This window comes from Camelina sativa, chromosome 9, assembly GCF_000633955.1.
Source record: "Camelina sativa cultivar DH55 chromosome 9, Cs, whole genome shotgun sequence".
Classification (NCBI taxonomy): Eukaryota; Viridiplantae; Streptophyta; class Magnoliopsida; order Brassicales; family Brassicaceae; genus Camelina; species Camelina sativa.
In genome coordinates, this window is record NC_025693.1 from 8,987,976 (window position 1) to 9,007,751 (window position 19,776).

Consider the following 19,776-nt stretch of genomic DNA (forward strand, 5'->3'; position numbering starts at 1 on the left):
TTAGCTAGCTGTTGTAAATGTATAATCTTTTGAACCTCTGCATCACATGCTAGAGTTTGAGGATCTTGCCAATTTAAGGATGTTTGATTCCATGTTAATTCCTTGACCAGCTTGCTAGTCTCTCCTCCTAACATAGAGAATTCGGATTCAACAAAGTTGCAATCCGCGTATCTCGCCTTAAATAAATCTCCTGTAGTTGGCTCAAGATACTTTATAATAGTGGGAGACTCATATCCAACATATATTCCCATCCTCCTTTGAGGTCCCATCTTAGTTCTCTGTGGTGGAGCAATAGGTACATAAACGGCACAATCAAATGTTTTGAGATGGGATAAGTCTGTCTCTTGACCCGATAATAGTTGGGATGGTGAATATTTGTGTTCACTAGATGGCCTGATGCGTATAAGTTCTGCTGCATGTAAGACCACGTGTCCCCAAGCCGACACAGGAAGCTTCGATCGCATTAACAATGGTCGAGCTATCAATTGTATTCGTTTAATGAAGGATTCAGCTAATCCGTTTTGTGTATGGACATGTGCCACATGATGTTCCACACTCACACCCATGGACATACAGTAATCATTAAACGCTTAGGATGTAAATTCACCAGCATTATCTAGATGTATAGTCTTAAGTGGAAAATCTGGAAAATGTGCTCTTAATCTTATGATTTGAGCTAACAGCCTAGCAAATGCTAGGTTCCTTGTGGATAACAAGCAAACGTGTGACCATCTGGTTGATGCATCTATCATCACCATGAAATATCTAAATGTCCCACATGGTGGGTATATTGGTCCACATATATCACCTTGTATCATTTCCAGAAAATTTAAAGTCTCTCTTGTGACTTTTACTGGTGATGGTCTTATGATAAGTTTCCCTTGTGCAAATGCTACACAAGTGAGATTTTTAGGGAAAACTTTTCTCTCTTTAAGATTGTGCCCATTCGAACTCTTAATCAATTTACGCATCATGTTCGAACCCGGATGGCCAAGCCGGTCATGCCATAGAGTGAATTGTTCATTGAACATTTTGTTCTTTGCCAAGTTAGCTTCTATCATGTTAATCTTAGCATGGTATAAACCAATGGCTAGTGCAGGTATAGTCTCTAAGACCTTCTTATGTCCTTTTACAATTTCTGTAATGTATAGGAATTCTTTATTTCCTTCACCCTTGGTTTCAACATGATAACCATTCNTCCACACTCACACCCATGGACATACAGTAATCATTAAACGCTTAGGATGTAAATTCACCAGCATTATCTAGATGTATAGTCTTAAGTGGAAAATCTGGAAAATGTGCTCTTAATCTTATGATTTGAGCTAACAGCCTAGCAAATGCTAGGTTCCTTGTGGATAACAAGCAAACGTGTGACCATCTGGTTGATGCATCTATCATCACCATGAAATATCTAAATGTCCCACATGGTGGGTATATTGGTCCACATATATCACCTTGTATCATTTCCAGAAAATTTAAAGTCTCTCTTGTGACTTTTACTGGTGATGGTCTTATGATAAGTTTCCCTTGTGCAAATGCTACACAAGTGAGATTTTTAGGGAAAACTTTTCTCTCTTTAAGATTGTGCCCATTCGAACTCTTAATCAATTTACGCATCATGTTCGAACCCGGATGGCCAAGCCGGTCATGCCATAGAGTGAATTGTTCATTGAACATTTTGTTCTTTGCCAAGTTAGCTTCTATCATGTTAATCTTAGCATGGTATAAACCAATGGCTAGTGCAGGTATAGTCTCTAAGACCTTCTTATGTCCTTTTACAATTTCTGTAATGTATAGGAATTCTTTATTTCCTTCACCCTTGGTTTCAACATGATAACCATTCAATCTTATATCTTTAAAGCTCAATAAGCTTCTCTTAGAGCTGGGTGAGTATAAGGCATCACTTAGTTTAATATGTGTGCCATTAGGCAACAATATGTGAGCCTGGCCGTAGTCTTCTATTAAGCTTGCTATACCCGTAATTGTACTAACATTTGCACTTTTCATTATAAGATTTATGAAATATCTCTTGTCTTTTAATATGGTGTGGCTGGATCCACTGTCCACCACTAGTACACTCATGTTCTCGGCCATTTCTATAAATAGGATAATAACTTTATGTTTTAACAAGACAATCATATCAAATAAAATCCATTGCATTTAAATCAAAATAATTATCCAATACATAGAAGGAAATCAAAGCATAAAAGCATAGAATTAAACCAAAAATCAAAACGAAATTCAATCATCATTCTTAAGGCAATCAGAAGTCTCATAGTCTAGTAAGTCATCCTTCTCATGATCGAAGTCTCCTTCATCATCAATATGCACATAATTTGCTTCTGGATTCTTCTTCAAGACTTCTTGATATGCATCAATGAGATGTTTGAGTGTTCTGCAGTTCTTGGCCTAGTGGTTTGACATACCACATCGATGGCAAACCGATTTGGCCTTGGTGTGTGGTTTAAAGGACCCACGGCCCTTACCACCACGTCCGCGGCCTCCATGGCTAGCTTGGCCTCCTCGACCACCACGTCCTCTGCCACCACGGCCATGGCCGTAGTGTCTTTCTCTGTGGACATAGTTGGTCTCTTTAGGCTCCTTAAGCTCTTTAGGCTCTACTGCATTTTTCTTTCCCAAATCAACCTTGTGCGCTTCTGGTAATGGGGATGTACCAGGAGGTCTCATCGCACTGTTCATCAGCAACAACTCATTGTTCTGCTCAGCTAGCAGTAAACATTCAATGAGTTCCCCATAGTCAGCAAAACCTTGATGCCAATATTGTTGCTGAAGGACCATGTTATTAGGGCTGAAGGTAGACAATGTCTTTTCTACCAGCTCCTTTTCTGTCACTTCAGTACCACACAACCTATGGAGTGAGACAATCCTAAAAAGCTCAGAGTTATACTCATCCACGGATTTGTAATCCTGGATCCTTAGGTTCTTCCAATCGAACTCGGCCTTTGGTAGGAGCACCGTCTTTTGGTGTCCGTATCGGCGTTTAAGCTGTGTCCAAAGGGCGAGAGGATCTTCTATGAAGAGGTACTGATTTTTGAGACTCTCAGCCATATGATGATGCATATGCTGGATGCACTTATTCTTTTTCTTGTCAGTGCACTCAGTTTCATCAGTGCACTCGAACAGCTTCCCGCGAACAGCTCCTTGTACTGCTCGCACTCGAACTCACCCCCGAACCGCGAACCACGAACCTCGATCGGATTTATGGTAGAACTTGATCACGAGCTAAAGGATGCTCGTGAATCACCAAGAGATCTCCGAGACAAAGAAGATGAGTCTCGAAGAAGGAGGAAGAACAAAGGCGGTTTAGGGTTTTGGAAGAGAGGGATGAATCGGCGGCTGCCTTTAGAGTTTTAGGGTTAGAGGCTATCGTACTGATAACGTGTTGTAAACTAGAGAGTTTAGGGATTAAATCTCTTGTTCTTATTATTGATCAAACTTGAGGTTACACATATATATATAGTAGAGTACAAGGATAAAACATAATCCGACTAAGAATAAGTTATGGCCAAAAGGCCTTGGCCGAATGGGCCTAAAGTCTTGAACACTTGTGGACCGAGTATGGGCTTGGTTATGGAGTCCACAATCCAGTGTTTTACAACAATAATAATGGTAGCCACCACATTGAGAATAGTAATAAAGTGTCATGGTTTTAAGCTTAGTCTTAGTCCTCCAAGCCAAACTCTACTCAACTTCCCCATCCCCACTGCCATCTCTGCCACCGTTTCAACTACAACAACCATTAACCAAGTCATTTCCGCCACAACTGACACTCCTTCGCTATAATAGGGACCAGCATGTTTTTGAACTTCTGTGATTGAGTAATATAATAGGGACCAGCAAGTGTTATATGTACCTAATAATGCGGAATCAGAAGTAAAACTCAATCTCGTATTAGTAGTTCTCACCTCTTAGTCCATCATTTAGACAGCTCCCAAGTCCCAAGTCCCACATAGTCGTTCGGGCAGTTTTTAACTTGATCCTATTTGAGCTGTTGTTAGCAATCAGCTTGTCATTTAAGTAGCTCTCAGCTTGTCAGTTGTCACTTAGGCAGATCTCATCTCGTCATAAAGAGGGCTCCCAACTCGCACCTCGAGAGCTCTCAGCTCATGGCCTTGGACATTTTCGAATTATCTTGTTTGAGCAGTTCTTCTCAGCCCTCAGTTCATCACACGTACATGAGGAAGAGTCTGGGAAATGAATGCTGGCTATGGTGATTCAGGATTTTGCCGCGCTGGCTTCGATTAGGGTACAATTGGACATGGTCTTCTTCAAACGAGCATAACTTCTGTTTCGCTTCACATTTTGGTCTGATTCCACTTGAAAATGAAAGATGGTTAACTCCTAAGTCTCCTACAACACCAATAACGTTTTATTTGATGTTTGGGGAGGTCTTCAACTAGTCAAAAACTTATGGTGGTATGACATTGTACTAAAAGCTCACTTTTCTTCATTTGTGCTCATATATCCCAAAACTTTTTTAAATACTAACAAAAACTGATCAGTGGAATTGAGATGTAGAGCAATCTAACTAATTGCATGAAATTGTCATTATTGAGTATCATTGCATGATCACCCAAGTTTATGTTTCTATAGAGTTCAGTTTATGTTATTTTTAGTTTCTATGTGATGGTACACCAATCCACTTTTATCATCCAAGAATATTTCCCCAAGTCCACAATTTGAGATTTTAATCACTTTTAATTTTTCGATGGAATTCTATCTACTATGAAAGAAAAAAAAAGACTCTTGTCATTACATATGTAACTATGTAAGAAACTAATACTACCTTCATTTCAGGTTGACACCGTTCGTGTCATGTGACTCAGAAATTTAAATTATGCACACATTCGAACTTTGACCGTTTCATCGGTCCTCTCATCTCGGTGCAAATACCAAGTCTCATTGTCAAACTCCTCTCTTCTCTCTTACAGCCTAATATAGAACAATGTTGTGTTCTCACTACAAGAAAACATGCTGAAATCCTACTAAATTTCCTACCAAAATTTTGGTAAGACAAATTTCCTACCAAAAACTTACAATTATTTTACGAAAAACAGTTGTCGAAGGAAATTGAGAGGAAAATTCCTACGAAATTTAATCGTAAGAAATTCGTAGGAAATTTCCTACAAAATTCTTTCAAAACATAACATCGTAGAAAATTTTGAAGGAAAATGGAACAAATTAAATAGGAAAAGAGGGGTTAGGAATTTGGTAGGAATATTTCTTTCTAATTTCCTACGAAAAATATACTGAAGATATTTAGTAGGAAACTCGTAGAAACGTTTTCCTTCCAATTTTTTACGAAATATGTTTCCTACCAAATTCCTACTAATTGAAGAAATGTTTTCTACCAACTTACTTCAAAATAGTTAGTCGTAGGAAAATTGTAAGTTTTATTTATTTAATTCATTTACTTATAAATTTAAAATCATTTTTATATATATATTGACTTTACATTTACAAAATATTTTTTTATCTATTTACTTATAAATTTAAATCTCTACTACCTATAAATTACAAAATAAATCAATAAACTTTTTCAAACTTAACCCTTAAAGTTTTAAATAAAGTCATTTTCTTAATCCTAAAACACTAACCCAAGAATTTATTTATTTTAGTCAGATATTAGAAGATTATTTTCAAAATAAAATTTTAGAACAAATATACTGGTTTCCATTAAAATTCCTATAATTATGGCTTTCTTACACATTAATATAGTAATTAGTGAAAGCTTCTTATTGGCTAATATACTGAAACAAGGATTGCACTGTCCACCGTTGATATTTTAAATCCAACGGCCTATATCTTCTTCTTCCTTTTCTCTTCTTCTCCTATGTCTCTTCTACTCCACCGATGAAACACAAGTTCTTTACTTTTTTTTTTGAAATACAGACTCATGTCGTCAATTTCAATCTTGTGACAAACGAGATGATGATAACAAAGAATTCACCAGTATCTTTCTAGCTGTCGTTCACCACCATCATATCTCGAAGCTTCCGCTGCCGTTCACCACCTTATTTCGATCCTCTACAGCTGTGGGTTCGCTCAATGCCACGATTTCAATCTATTACCTTAGTTTTGTTTGGTTTTTTCATTTCTTTGAGTTGATGGAATTGATCGATTTCATATTTGATGTTTCTGTGTTTTTGTTTGTGTTTCAGATTTGGATCTGATAAAAAAATGACTGATTGAGGGTCTATTGAAGTATTGAATATTTGGTGTTTGGTGGAAGACGAGAGCGGTCTATTGCTAGAGACGGTGGCAGATAAGATCGTTTCATACTGTAGCAGGTTTGGTGGGTCGGCGGTGAGATCTCAACGGCGGGAACCGGATTCTCTCGCCGGGTCTTTCCAAGCCGCTGTGTCTGCCGCAAAGCTTTGGTCCTTGAATCCGCTGGAGCTAATGCCCTGACTCTCTGCTTCCGGTTATACAGCAAGATCCGAGCCTCCGATATGATTCCGGGGAGTATTTCCGATTGCTTCCATTTTATAACTGTGTCCTCATTGTAATCGGTCCAGCCCTAGCCCATTAAGGGGTATTAATTTTAATATTTATATATATATATATATATAGTTAAAATTGTATGGATCTTAAAAGATAAAACTGTATTTGGGATTATGTATTCCTTCAATTGTTAATCAATTTTGAATTTATAAAAATGCAAAACTTATTGGAAACGAGGAAAATTAATTGGGGGGTTTGATCTAGAAAAATAGAATAAAGTTTTGGTAGGAAAAAAGAATGAAGTTGTGGTAGGAAAATAGAATTAAATTTTTGAAGGAATCTGGAGTGAAATATTTCGAAGGAAAACTGAAGGAAATAATTAGAAGGAAAATCGAAGGAAACAGTTTCTTTTGAATATTTCGAAGGAAAATTGACGAAACTGTCTTTCATTGTTCTTTCTTTTCTCCTACGAGATTTCCTTCGAAAGTAGTTTCGTAGGAATTTTGAAAGATATTTCCTTCCAAATTTTCACTAATTTTGATTTTCTTCGGGCTATTTCCTCTTTCGTTTTTCGTAGGAAAATGGTAAGAAATCGTTGTTTCTTACTAATTTCCTTTGATTTCTACGGTAGGAAATCAATCATTTTCTTGTAGTGTCTTAACATATTTCAGCTCCACTCAAGATCTAACATAACATGATGTTATTAACATCCTCTCATCGTAAGTATCCTATACTAACATTTTAACTCCTCAACGATTCTTCGTCTTATAATAATAAAAAAAGGACAAAAGAGTATTAGGGATACAAAAAGAAAACACTTGTCCAGGAAAATATCAAGACACCCAAACCAATGTCTTCAAATATTTTTGGGTGGGTGCCTATCTTGGCCGTGGTGGCCATACAACTCCTCCTTATACGCATCGTTTCTTCCCAGAACGTTACCAATGAGTATTTGCATCACCAATGCAACAACACCCAATTGACATACAGGCCAGGAAGTACGTTTGAGAAGAATCTTAACCAAGTCATCCGTAACATCACTCCCCTCCATCTTCGCTACGGTTACACCTACAACTCTAATGTTGAAGCTTACAAAGTTAGTAAGGATTCCAACATTGTCTTCGTTTTGCTCCAGTGCCGCGGTGACTCTTACGGGTCCAAGTGCCACTCCTGCCTCCACACAGCCCTCTCTGGGGTAACTTTCACTTCAATATATTACAAATTTACAAGTCACATATTTCCATGCATTTATGAATGCACGTTCAATCTTGCAGATAAATATATAAAAGATGAACAATTCTTCTAATGTGATTTAATTGATAAACCTGATAACACAATTGAAGGCTATATGTTAAATGGAGATTATTCCATGCAATGTTGTTATTGATCGGTTTCTATATAATTGTATATATATGACAGCTTCGTGAGAGATGTCCGGGAAACAGAGGAGCAATAATATGGTACGACCAGTGTGTTTTGGAGATTTCTACCGTCAATACCGAGGGGAGGATCCGTTACGATAGTTTTTTCAATATGACCAACCAAAAGAATGTGAGCAGCGATCCGGATCGGTTTAAAAATAAAAGGAGGGATCTCTTCCACAAGCTATTGCTGGGAGCCACCAAGGATAGAAGTGAAAGAAACGATTCGTACGCTGTGGGGGAGACGAGAATAGGGAAAAATAAGATGTATGCAATGGTGCAGTGTGCGCTAGACTTAACGCCGAACAGTTGCCATGTGTGTCTAGAATAGATTACCGGAACGTATGTAAGGTTCTACTTCGACCATAGACAAGGAGGGAGAGTTTTGGGTAGGAGTTGTAGCTTAAGGTATGAGCTTTACCCTTTTCTTAGAAGGTAAGACAACTTTTAGATTTCAGCTCCATTTCTCTCTACCTCTCACTGTCTCTCCTAATATATACAGTTCAATTCGAAGTGTGTTTAACTTAGTGCAATGGGCGAATCAAAAATGTTCTCCTTTTACGTTTGCATGTTTTTTTCTTCTCTTTTCTTAAAAGAAATATAAAACACACAGGAGAAACAGTATTTATGGTATGGAGACTTCTTTTAACATTTCTTTACGTCGTATGCGTGTTTTATGTTGTTATTAGCTTCTATGTGATAGTTACACTCCACGGTTATTATAGTTCGCGGACATTGACATTGTCGGATTTTATAAAATGTCTTACGCATGCAAATACGTAATCAGCCCACAACATTGATACACTTAAGGAAAACGAGCAAAATCAACCCAAACTAAGGGTAGTGTATTCAACTTGACATTTTAAGTGATTTGTGTAAAAGTTACAAATCCTATGTTATTCAATCATGGATTTTAAAAAGTCTCATGAAATCCACTGTTATTGAACTGATGATTTAAAAATCTACTTTAAAATCCACTGTTATTCAAAACAGTTTGTGGATTTGGATTTTAATAAGTTTTAAGGATTCTGGAGGATTTGAGAGGATTTGTTTAGTTAAAAATACAGAAATCCAAATCTCATGGGTTTAGGTGGGATTTGAAAAAAATTTCCTATAAATCATATCAACTTCCCTAAAATCTACAAAAATTCTAAATTTCCTAAATTCCATCAAATCCTCCAAAATCATTGTTTCAATACACCCCNCCCCCCCCCCCCCTAAATCACACATAGTAAAAAGACGTCATTTTGAATTAGGGGAAAAAAAATGAAAAATAGAAAAGCGGAGTTTCCACTTGTAAATGAAGTCGAAGATTATGATTCTTTTGCTATGTTGTCTAAACAAAATCGAAGATAAGCAAAACGACGTTGTTTGCTCAATGCTCACCCCAATGCCCCGTCATAGCTACTTTGCATCTGATTCATTACCGTTAAATAGTTAATTAACAACGTTTTGTGAGATGCTGAAATCAGCTAATTTCATAAAATTCATGTTTGAAATTGAAATTTTGAGTAGGTTTATATATGTTGGTTGGTCACTAGTAAAAACTTGTCATATAGTTACGAATAATTTCGTAGGTATCTCATGATAATAGTAGCAAAAAAAGATTTGTTACAGATTTGCGACAAAAAAAATTAGTAACTATTTGGTAGTAGCAAACTTCTCCATCGTCACTAAGTGTCGCAAAGTGCTACAAATTTGAGACTACATAATTTGTGGGCAAATGCTACTATTTGCTACGATTTACTGTGTAAGTTTGATACACACAGTGACTGAAAGCTGCGTAATTATTAGCTTCATATAGCCACTAATTTGTCAGGTAAATGTCTGTGGATTAGTAGCCGCGAAGTAATCAATAATTAATATGTGGCCTTCTCATATAGTTTTAATAAAAAAAAAAAAAATTGGGGATTATAAATTAAATTAAAATATCAAAACAATTTGTTTATTAAATTGCAAAAATGATTTTAATTATACAAAATAAAATTGAAATAGAAAATAAAAAATGCTTCAACAGAGAAAGGTTTTTTGCTCTCCGCCGCTCTCCTCGGCCACCTCTCCGCCGCTCTCCTCCGCCACCTCTCCGCCGTTCTCTTTTTTTCACTGGACAGATTCTTCTCTATATGCTTTCCCTTCTTTGGATCCTAAGAAATAAAAGAAAATCCAACTGTTTTTTTGTTGATTTGAGAAGTAAAACGAGAGATTTACCTTTTAAACATTGAAGAGTGTTGACGGCAACAAGATCTGAAAATAAATAGTCAGATATAAAATTCAGACAACAATGGAGGATATGAGATTTGTTGGCTGATAATATGAGATGCGACGGCAGAGATATAAGATGCGACGGTGGTAAACAAACCTTTGAGATGTAGTGGTGGTGAAGGACGGCGAGACTTTCGAGCTATGGTGGTGGAGAACAGCGTAAGCTTCAAGATTTGCTGTGGTGAACAACGGCGGAGCCTTGGAGATGTGGTGGTGTTGAACTGCCGAAGGCTGTAGATGGAACTCAGAGATCTGAGGAAGGAAAAGGGATAGTGGCCAATGGGTTAATTGATTTGGGGTTTTGTGTCCAAGTTAAAGAGATCTGGGGAGGAGATTTCGTTTTTTGAATAAACGAACCAAGGAGGAGGAGAAGAAGAAGAAGAGATAGAGAAGGAGTAGGGTTTAAAAAAAAAAAAAAAAAGAAGGAAAAGATTTGGTACGTTGGATCTAAACTTATCAACGGTGGAATATTTATTAAAGTGCAATCCTGGTCTCTGTGGATTAGCCAATGAAAATTTTTCTCTTTTTAAAGTTAATAAAACTCATATAATTATTATTACTTCACTTTATTTTTAAAAAATAAAATAATCCAGTAATTATCATAATTTGTGCTAAAAATTTTAAAATACGTAGACTTGTATATAAAAGAATTTTTAAAAAAAACATTTAACATATTTTGGAAGTTAATATCAAAATTGTATTTTATTGGTTTAAAAAGTTTTGTGAAAGAGTTTGGGGTCAAAATTTTCAAATAAATAACTTTTTTAAAACAAATAACTTTAATTTTTAAAACAAATACATAGACTTGTATTTTATTTTATTTTTGTCAAACAAATAACTTTTAATAAGTTAAACTATACTGAAACAAAATATTTTGGGGTCAAAATTTTCAGCCTCCCTTGTCGCTAAATTGCTACAATTATTTTGTAGATATTTCTGCTACGATTCAAGTTACAATATGTTTATAGATAAACAATTTTTATTACTTAAAAAAATATTAAGCTACAATTTGTTACGATTAGTCAAGTGCTACAAAATGTTTAGTCTCTATGTTTGTAGTAAATTAGCTACAAATCTATGCTGTATCTTTTTGTAATTGTTTTCCTATAGAAACTTACAAATTTGCCACAAAATAACCTATCTAAAAATTTGTGACTATTTTATAACTTCGTGTAGGTAATATTTGTTATAAATAATTTTGTAGCAATTTTTCGTAACTATATAAGCAGTTTTTACTAGTGGGTATACAAATGGTATCATAGGTTGGGTATAAAAAAGCTACAGATTTTGGCCATTTTCACAGTTCACTTTAACTTCTTAACAACTCTCATCCTCAAGCTTCCACAATTAATTAAATAAAAAGGTTATCTTAGCAATCATCACATTCCTTTTATCTGTATAAATATATACATGTTGAGTAGTATCTATCCATTTGGATATCAACTATTATCATCTTCACTTTGCCATCTAATTAACCCAAAAAATTTAGTGTTCCAACCTCCAACGAATATCATTCTCTGTGTTCCAAAGCACCAAATGTTAATGATCCCTCCAGTTTTTCAATTAATTTACGTTGATTCTTTAAAGAAAAAATCGCTCTAGCTAACCCTCAACGTAAAATCCACTAATTGAAAAAAATAGGACCCCAAAACATTTATGCCTTTAGAACGAAAATTTTTAGAAAGAAACTGCAGAAATTCTAACTTGATAATTTGGGAACATGAGAAAAATATCTACATAGAGTCGAACCAGTTATGTTCTCAAACCAACTAAGCTAATCTATATATACATTTTTGGAGACAATTATAAAATAAATCCTAAAGTTCAGTACTATTTACAGGAAATGCCACTGACATTAAATATTTAATTAAATTCATTTTTTTTAATAAAAACTAATTGTTAGAAGAGCATATGCCATAAATTTTGGTTTAATTGTTATAAATAAATTCGAAATGTATTTATAGAAACTAATTAGTTCTACCTAAATTATTAAATAAAATAAATATACCTTTTTATATTTTAACACCATTTAAAAAAATGATTATTTCTATGTTAAATTTAATAAAAATTAAAATATTATGAATCTTTAGATTTATAAATGTTAAAAATCTCATAAACAGGATTTATTTCAAAACGGGTTATAGCAATATTAGCATAAATTTTAAATATTATTAATCAAATGCTAGAACATGGGTTACATTTTAATTAATGTATAAATATAAGCGATAAAGATTTAAAATATGCAAAACATTAGTCATATACTCATATATATTTAATCTACTAATCAAATTATATTTTTCTTTTCTAAAATAAAATATAGCTCCGCGGTGTACTGCTGGGTAAAATCTAGTATAAAACATTGGCCGAAGCTCTTTGAAGTGAGGTTTGAATTATGCATTAATTTGGTTTCCGTTTTTTCTACATAAGAGCTTATTACCAATTTCAAAAACATTTTTGGTTGTTCAATTCAAAAAGCTTATTTGATCATCTAATATTGTCAATTTTATTCTTCAAAAATTCTGGAAAAATCAGTTACTAATTAATAATCTTTACTTTATGAAACTAAAAAAATGTTATTCTGGGTTTTAAGAATAACAACCTTTAGAAAAAAAAATAATATAAGAATCTAAAGATCAAAAAAGGATTGACCAGAAGCTACATCCACATCCATTCAAAACTTTAGGCGTTGCTAGTTAATCATGGATTTATAAGAATATAAATCCAAGCACATTCTACTACTCTCTATGTTCCTTATTAATCCATTTTCTATATATAAAAAATTGTTTCAAAAGGATGTATTTTCAATTTATCTATGCCCTTTTTATTAGTTATTAATTCCCAAAAGCAAATTCAAAGACTAAATACTATCTGGTTTAAAGTTATAGAAAACTTTAAATGGATGATGCATGTACAATCAACTTTTCAGTATTTTCTTAATATGTGTCTAAAAAATATATTAACTAGGAAGAGAGTATTATTAACTATGCATTAACATCTTGTGCTATTCGCCAAATTCATATATATAGACGAAAAGTCTACGTACAAAGAGGAACAAGCATTACTTGCATATTATGGATCCAGCTGCAACTACCCTATAAATGTCTAAAAGATTCTTTAAATATATATATATATATATATATAAAGTTAACTTTACTCAATTTTCCTTCCTCACATCAGCATCCACCTAATCAAATTTCTTTTTTATTTTGCATAAAAAATACTATTTTTAATATTCATTCATTGCATATTTATTAGTTATAATTATTATTTTTGACAACGAAAATTACTTATAATTAATAATAATAAAAACGAATTAACGAAAATTAATTAAATTTTAAAATAGTTTAAACAATAATATAATTTTTAGTAAATAATAAAAATAATAACTATCTAAAAATGAATTAAGTAAAATAAATGAAAATTTTAAAATAGTAAAAATAATACTATAAATTTGTTTTAGTAATAATGTTATTATTAAAATTATAACCAAAAAATGATTATATTCTATAATTTAGAATGGGTTAATGAGTTTTAGAATGTAAGTAAGATTTTAATGCATGCTGGAGTAAAAAACAAGTTATGTAATTATATTTATAAAATCAAAACATGAAAATAAATTTAAAGTGAAACATTAGTTTTTAAGAAACATATACCGTAAAGATTTATTATTAAATTTTACTTATAAGAAAGAAAAGATTAATTACTTAACTTAACTTAACTTAAAAGTTTTGATCTAAAACAAAAACAGTGTAAAGGGCACACTTTTTTTGGGAAAACTATGAAAGAATTTTGAAAAATAATCTATATAAAAAAAACAAAATCAATGGTCAGGAAATATAGAAAAAATCATATGTAAGCCGTTACAAAAAAGTGGCATGTGATTTGTGTAGCATATCTCATAAGGTATATTATCAACTAGAGCTACAATATTATAAATCTAACATATATATATATATATATATATATATATATATTATCAAATGCTTTTAACCTAAAACATTGGCAAAAACAACATATTTAAAGTACACTATGTTTTTTTTTAGAAGACGAAGGTGGGGTTGCATCGCAAAATTAACATCTGCAAATAACATATGAGATTTTAGAAAAATATGTAACTTGGATTAGTGATTAGATATTCATTGTGGGGTTTAAACGTTTCATCATTTAAGCATTCTTGACTTAGTCAGAAATTCTATTATTCATTTGGACAACCTCATTGTAGCGACATAGCAGTAAAACTGTTCATGAAACTTTGTATATTCGCATTTAATGTAGGATATCGATATGTTTAAATGGTCTCTATAATTAAGTCAACGATCGATATTGACGTTTAAACTTTTAAAATTATATTTTCATGGGATATGAATATGGAATGAACTCTTTTAAAGATAAAAGGTCAGAAGATTGTCGACAATATTATTACGACACTAGACAATATATGTTATATATAGATTAGTAAAATAAGTACGACATTTATATAGATTTATCTATTAATCTTCAAATTATATTCATATAATTTTTATTGATAAAATTTTAGACTAAAATCCCACGTAAAATCGCAAATAGATATAACAAAGAAATATTATCTTCAAAGATATATATGTTGTATATCACTGAGTAAAGTAAGTATAGTATTTATATAGATTTATACTCAAAAGTTGGAATGATTATATTTGAGCTCAACAATTTCTATTGATAAGAAATATTTTAAATTAAAATCTCGCGCGTGCGCGGGTACAAATTCTAGTTTTAATTAATAAAGCTACATCATTTGAATTTTTTAAAATAATATAATAAATTCAAGTTAAATAAAATTTAGAGATGACACAAAAGAAGTCTATAGCAATCAAATTGCTTTAGAACTTCAAATAAATAGAACTGGTCTTGGGGTTAACAAAAGGGTAACGCTCAAACCGAAAGTTACAGCTCCTACCCAAAACTCTTGCACCGCTTTTCAAACCTACTGGTTTTTTTTCATAGCAATCTTTAAAATGCTTAATATTATATACCACACACTCCTCACAAGCCTTAGCATTTAAATCACGCGTACACTGAACCATTACATACATTTTCTTGTTCCCGAACGTCTTCTCTCCTGCCGCAAATAGTGCCGGCTGGTCCACATTTTTAAAGAATTTACTTCTTTTAGTGACGGCTATACTTGTCAGGTTATCGAGGAGAGTCAAAAACTCCAAAACAGAATCACCGGTATGACTTTTTGCGTTCGGCCTTGCCCTTGCGGTATTATAACATACATTATCATCGTAATTGATCCGCCCTGCGGTACTGATCGAAGAAAACTGGAGAAGACAATGCTCGTACCATATTATTGCCCCCTTATCTCTCGGACATCTCTTGATAAGCTGTTATATTGCATTTTGCATATCAACACCACAATCAGTATCAACATTGCGCAGAATAGTTAGTATATATAAGATAGTTTTTCTTAACGTGCATGTGTGTGCGCGCGTAGTTACCTCAGACCGGGCAGTGGCAAAGCAGGAGCGGCACTGAGGCCCGTAAATGTCTCCACGGCACTGAAAGGTGAAGTAGACCCTTTCAGGTTCAAAACGAATTTCATCAAGATCGGTATAGTCCATATAGACGTAACCGCCACGAGAAGCTTTTGTATTATTGGATAATTCTTGAATGCCTGAATCAAAGATTTTCTCGTAGTTACTTCCTGGCTTGTATTTCCCTTGATTGGCTGAGCATTTGTGGTCCAGGTACGCATTGGTCATTTTCAAGGACGAAACTCTATGGATAAGGAGCAGCTGACTGGCCACCACGACCAAGGTTGGTACTAAAATGAAGAGTACATTGTTTTGGAATGAAGCGTACATTGTTTTGGAATGAAGCGTACATTGTTTTGGAATGAAGAGTACATTGTTTTGGAATGAAGCGTACATTGTTTCGGAATTTTCTATTTTTTCTAACTGGTGATGGTTTAGCGTTGAGGTGGTGGCGCTTTTGAATGGATATAAGTTATTTAGTTTACAATTTTACAGATAAATTAAGTTTCTAATAGAAATAAATGTATATATATATATAGAGAGAGAGAGAGTTTGTTGTTAACAGGAAAGAGAAGTTGGTGTTTCTGGGCCACAAGTGGGCGGAAGAAAAAGTAAAAGTTCAAAGGTGTGACTGATGAGCTCAAATCTTTACAATCACACGATTCTAAGGTGACGACGACCTAGAATGCAGGAGGTGTTAAATTCTTTCTTTCTTTTTTATCGGTCAAACATGATCAGATTCAAGTTTCATTTTACAACTAACATATCAAACATGACAAGTACTGGGAGTGGATAGTAGTATATATCGTTAGGAAGAGTAATTATAAAGTACTATATTACGAAAGAACATATGTTATTGCATATATTTGAATATAATTCTTGTTTTTAATAATAAAATATCGATGCATATCTAAAAAATGGACGCATATATTTTTGGATTTCGCAATTTGGATACGTGTATAATTTTACCAAATCTTAAATTTGTGCATTATATATCGTAATGTATAATTTCTGTTTTTTTTTTTTTTTTTATAAAAACCCTAGCTCATACACCACCTCTTCCAGACGCTGTTCTCAACTCAAAACGGCTTAATCTGTTCAACTTGTAATAGAGAGGTAGTTAAGCAATGATTTTGAATTTGATCAACCCAGGCAGCCAGCATTAATTACATGAGTTGGTGAGCTAAAAATTGGAGTCATTGCAGGTTGTATGTATCACGGGGAATGGGATCAACTGGAAGTCTGGAAGGGACAAGTTTTCTCAAAGATGCGGAACCACACACTAACAAACACAATTGATTGATTAATTTCTAATCCCACAACTTGGTTTATTCTTGAAATTCAGTGCTGTCTGTTTTAAAAACTAACTAACTCTAGGAAGAAGACTCAGAAGACCTCTAATGGGTGGCTTGCTTGTCCAGTTGTCCCCTTAGCTTCACGTTTCTTCTTTTGTTTTTACTTCTGCTTTGAAAACCAAATGATTGATTAATTCCTCCTATGATCTTTCACGAGTTTTTCGCAATGCAAGTTTTTTTCCTTTCCATAATCGTTATGGTTCTAATTGATGGAACTCTAAAAGTTTTAACTTTTAGATTACCCACAAAAGGACTATGAGAAAGAAAAGAAACAATCGTGGACAGAATTCAAAAATTGAAATGAATCTGTGTTCAACTATAAGACTTTAATTTTGCCTAGAACTAAAATTAATTACTTGTTTATATTCTCTGTTTTATTCAGTTTGGTATAATATATAGAGATTCAATTATGAAATGCCATTAATACGATTAAAGTTGAACTAGAAAAAACTCCTAGAAATGAAAACTAAAGATTAGGCCAAAATTCAAAAGCTTTATCATCGAAGTGTTGGTAGCACACAAAAACATTAAAATGCTAAAAAAGCGAGATAAGTAAAACCCGGAATGGAAGACTTTTTCGACGATTCTAAATCTTGATGTTGAAGTAATCGGAGTCAAGATGATGCAGCCTCACGTACCCGTCTTCACCTCCACTAGAGAAACTGCAAAATACATTTCACAAACTCAGTAACAAAGCCATCAAAGATACACAAACTCATCATTTGAAGATTGTATCAATAAAAACCAATCTTGTTAGTTTTACCTCCTCCCATCAGGATTGAATGCCAAAGCATTTATAGGTCCAAAATGACCTTTGACACCACCAATTTCCTCTTGCAGAATCTATAAATATATACACCATGCCAAACACAAAAATGGATACACAGTTACAAATATCGTTTCGAGGTTACAAGTAAAACCCTCTTATTGTAAACACTAACCTTGTCGTAAAACTTAGCTTCAAACTTTCCAGCACGATGATCGGTGGTAGTCACAGCTGATGCATCTTGACCACCTCCAAGCACGACCTAAGAGAGAGCAGAAACGTTCAGAAAGGATAACATCAAGACTTGTTGATATTGAGAAACCGAATTTGAATGAATTTCAAGAAGCATAATTAGTTCATACATGGTTGAGAAGTGGAGACATGGTGACAGCGTTAACAGGCACCACTGTTGAGTAAGTCTTAATAAGAGTCAGTGTTCTCATGTCCCACAGCTGAAAGCATCAAGAAAGAACACTCTGTCAGGAAGATTTCTCTGTATATGTAAAGAGCACAATTTTTGAAAGAGAGAAAGGAACACATGCCTTGGCAGTTTTGTCAAGTGAACCAGTAATGAAGTGAGAATCATCAGCTGCTTTACAGAGTGATGTAATGGGCTTCTTGTGACCCACTTCCCCATCTGATTCCTTGAGCAATTTCCCAGTCTAGCAACAATGACACATAAGGTTCAAAAGCTAATAACAACTTTGAAAAAAGTGAGATTGATACACAAGAAACCACTTATGAATTAACCTCAGAATCCCAGATCCTAATAACGGCATCTTCACCACCACTAACAATAGTTTGGTTGAGAGGACCCCAAACAGCTCTGTTGATCCTCTTCCTTCCCTCAGGACTTTGAAGAACAAGCACAGAGTCAGCAACCTCTACATACACAGAGCATTGCATCATCATCAAACAAAAAAAAAAGACATAGGCTAAAAAAAAAGTAGAATTGAGCAACATACGGTCTTGGGGATCTTCAGCAATGCGTTTCACATGAATAGCAGAGGTACGTTCCATGAAGGGGTCAGTGGTAATGACAGCAAGATGATCTCCAACAGCGAAATCCACAGACCTGGTCGGAGAACCAAACTTGAATGTGAACAATTCTTGTCCAGATTGCACATCCCACAGCTTAGCAGTCTGATCAGCACTACCAGTGATCAATCTTGACGAGTCTCCTAAGTAAATCACCAAACCAAATCATCAGTAACCATTCATTCAAACCCTAACCCTAAACTAATAAGGATTGTAACTAAGGGAAACATTGAATCTACTCATCCACCTCGAATACTATATGAATCAATTATCAGGAGAAAGATGAGAGACACTTACTGGAGACATCACAGCACCAAACAGCACCATTGTGGCCACGGTAGGTTCCGAGGCGTTCGCCATTATCGGCATACCAGAGGGTAGGAGTGTGATCCTTGGCGCAGGAGAAAAGAAGATCTCCATCTCTGTTGTACCTGAGGAACGTCAATGGACGTTCATGTCCCTTCATCAAGATCGGCCTCATCTTCGTATCAGAATCAATAGATATTACAGTCGAAGACGGCGAAGACGGACGAGAGAAAGAGAAAGAGCAAACCCTTAAGGGCATCAAACCTTTTTTTTTTCCGACCAATTTCCCCATTAAAATGAAAAGCCAAAACGAGGCCTTACAAGTGATCATGGGCCGAAGCCCAAATCCTCAACATTTCCAACTTTTATTACAAATTCATAATAACATGTTTTTTTGACAAACAATTCTGATGTTGTGTAATTCTGGTTTGTCTTTAGTAACTTTATAGTTATTTTATTATACAAGATCTTCACTAAAATAATAATCGAATACACACTATCATATGTTCGTAGTATTGATTTTATAATTATTTTCGGTCAGATATATTCGTGTATTTAAGAATTTCGATTTTTACAGATTAACTGGCCATTTTAAACTGCTATCAATTGGTCTCTAATTTGGCACTGAATCCACGTTCATTGTGAGG

The 19,776-nt window shown here is 34.2% G+C and overlaps 3 protein-coding genes and 2 long non-coding RNA genes across 5 annotated transcripts; 2 read left to right on the forward strand and 3 right to left on the reverse strand.

Annotated features, from left to right (window-relative positions):
* LOC104715129 (putative cysteine-rich repeat secretory protein 13) lies at positions 7,319-8,220 on the forward strand. The gene is made up of 2 exons (XM_010432570.1): positions 7,319-7,663; positions 7,888-8,220. Exons 1-2 carry the CDS (start codon positions 7,319-7,321, stop codon positions 8,218-8,220), a joined length of 678 nt encoding a protein of 225 aa, XP_010430872.1.
* On the reverse strand, positions 9,945-10,543 carry LOC104710775. Its single transcript, XR_755071.1, has 2 exons — positions 10,249-10,543; positions 9,945-10,133 (listed from the first exon to the last, which is right to left on the reverse strand). It is a non-coding gene; the product is annotated as an uncharacterized LOC104710775 (long non-coding RNA).
* On the reverse strand, positions 14,974-16,122 carry LOC104710778 (putative cysteine-rich repeat secretory protein 14). The gene is made up of 2 exons (XM_019230418.1): positions 15,629-16,122; positions 14,974-15,514 (listed from the first exon to the last, which is right to left on the reverse strand). The coding sequence occupies exons 1-2, from the start codon at positions 16,058-16,060 to the stop codon at positions 15,008-15,010; spliced, it is 939 nt and encodes a 312-aa protein (XP_019085963.1). The 5' UTR covers positions 16,061-16,122; the 3' UTR covers positions 14,974-15,007.
* Positions 16,195-17,210, forward strand: LOC104710777. The gene is made up of 3 exons (XR_755072.2): positions 16,195-16,358; positions 16,709-16,780; positions 16,870-17,210. It is a non-coding gene; the product is annotated as an uncharacterized LOC104710777 (long non-coding RNA).
* On the reverse strand, positions 17,416-19,392 carry LOC104710776 (eukaryotic translation initiation factor 3 subunit I). The gene is made up of 8 exons (XM_010427430.2): positions 19,121-19,392; positions 18,751-18,966; positions 18,536-18,669; positions 18,328-18,447; positions 18,148-18,237; positions 17,961-18,047; positions 17,783-17,862; positions 17,416-17,681 (listed from the first exon to the last, which is right to left on the reverse strand). Exons 1-8 carry the CDS (start codon positions 19,386-19,388, stop codon positions 17,606-17,608), a joined length of 1,071 nt encoding a protein of 356 aa, XP_010425732.1. The 5' UTR covers positions 19,389-19,392; the 3' UTR covers positions 17,416-17,605.

Excerpts from the sequence above, each read along its gene's own strand:
- LOC104715129 (XM_010432570.1), top strand. The coding sequence starts at position 7,319 with ATGTCTTCAAATATTTTTGGGTGGGTGCCTATCTTGGCCGTGGTGGCC. Across the intron at positions 7,664-7,887 it reads TCCACACAGCCCTCTCTGGG|CTTCGTGAGAGATGTCCGGG; the intron begins GTAACTTTCACT and ends TATATATGACAG.
- LOC104710776 (XM_010427430.2), bottom strand. The coding sequence starts at position 19,388 with ATGCCCTTAAGGGTTTGCTCTTTCTCTTTCTCTCGTCCGTCTTCGCCG. Across the intron at positions 18,448-18,535 it reads TTAGGATCTGGGATTCTGAG|ACTGGGAAATTGCTCAAGGA; the intron begins GTTAATTCATAA and ends CATTGTTGCTAG. Across the intron at positions 18,048-18,147 it reads TGTCTCCACTTCTCAACCAT|GTCGTGCTTGGAGGTGGTCA; the intron begins GTATGAACTAAT and ends GCTCTCTCTTAG.
- LOC104710778 (XM_019230418.1), bottom strand. The coding sequence starts at position 16,060 with ATGTACGCTTCATTCCAAAACAATGTACTCTTCATTCCAAAACAATGT. Across the intron at positions 15,515-15,628 it reads TTGCCACTGCCCGGTCTGAG|CTTATCAAGAGATGTCCGAG; the intron begins GTAACTACGCGC and ends GCAATATAACAG.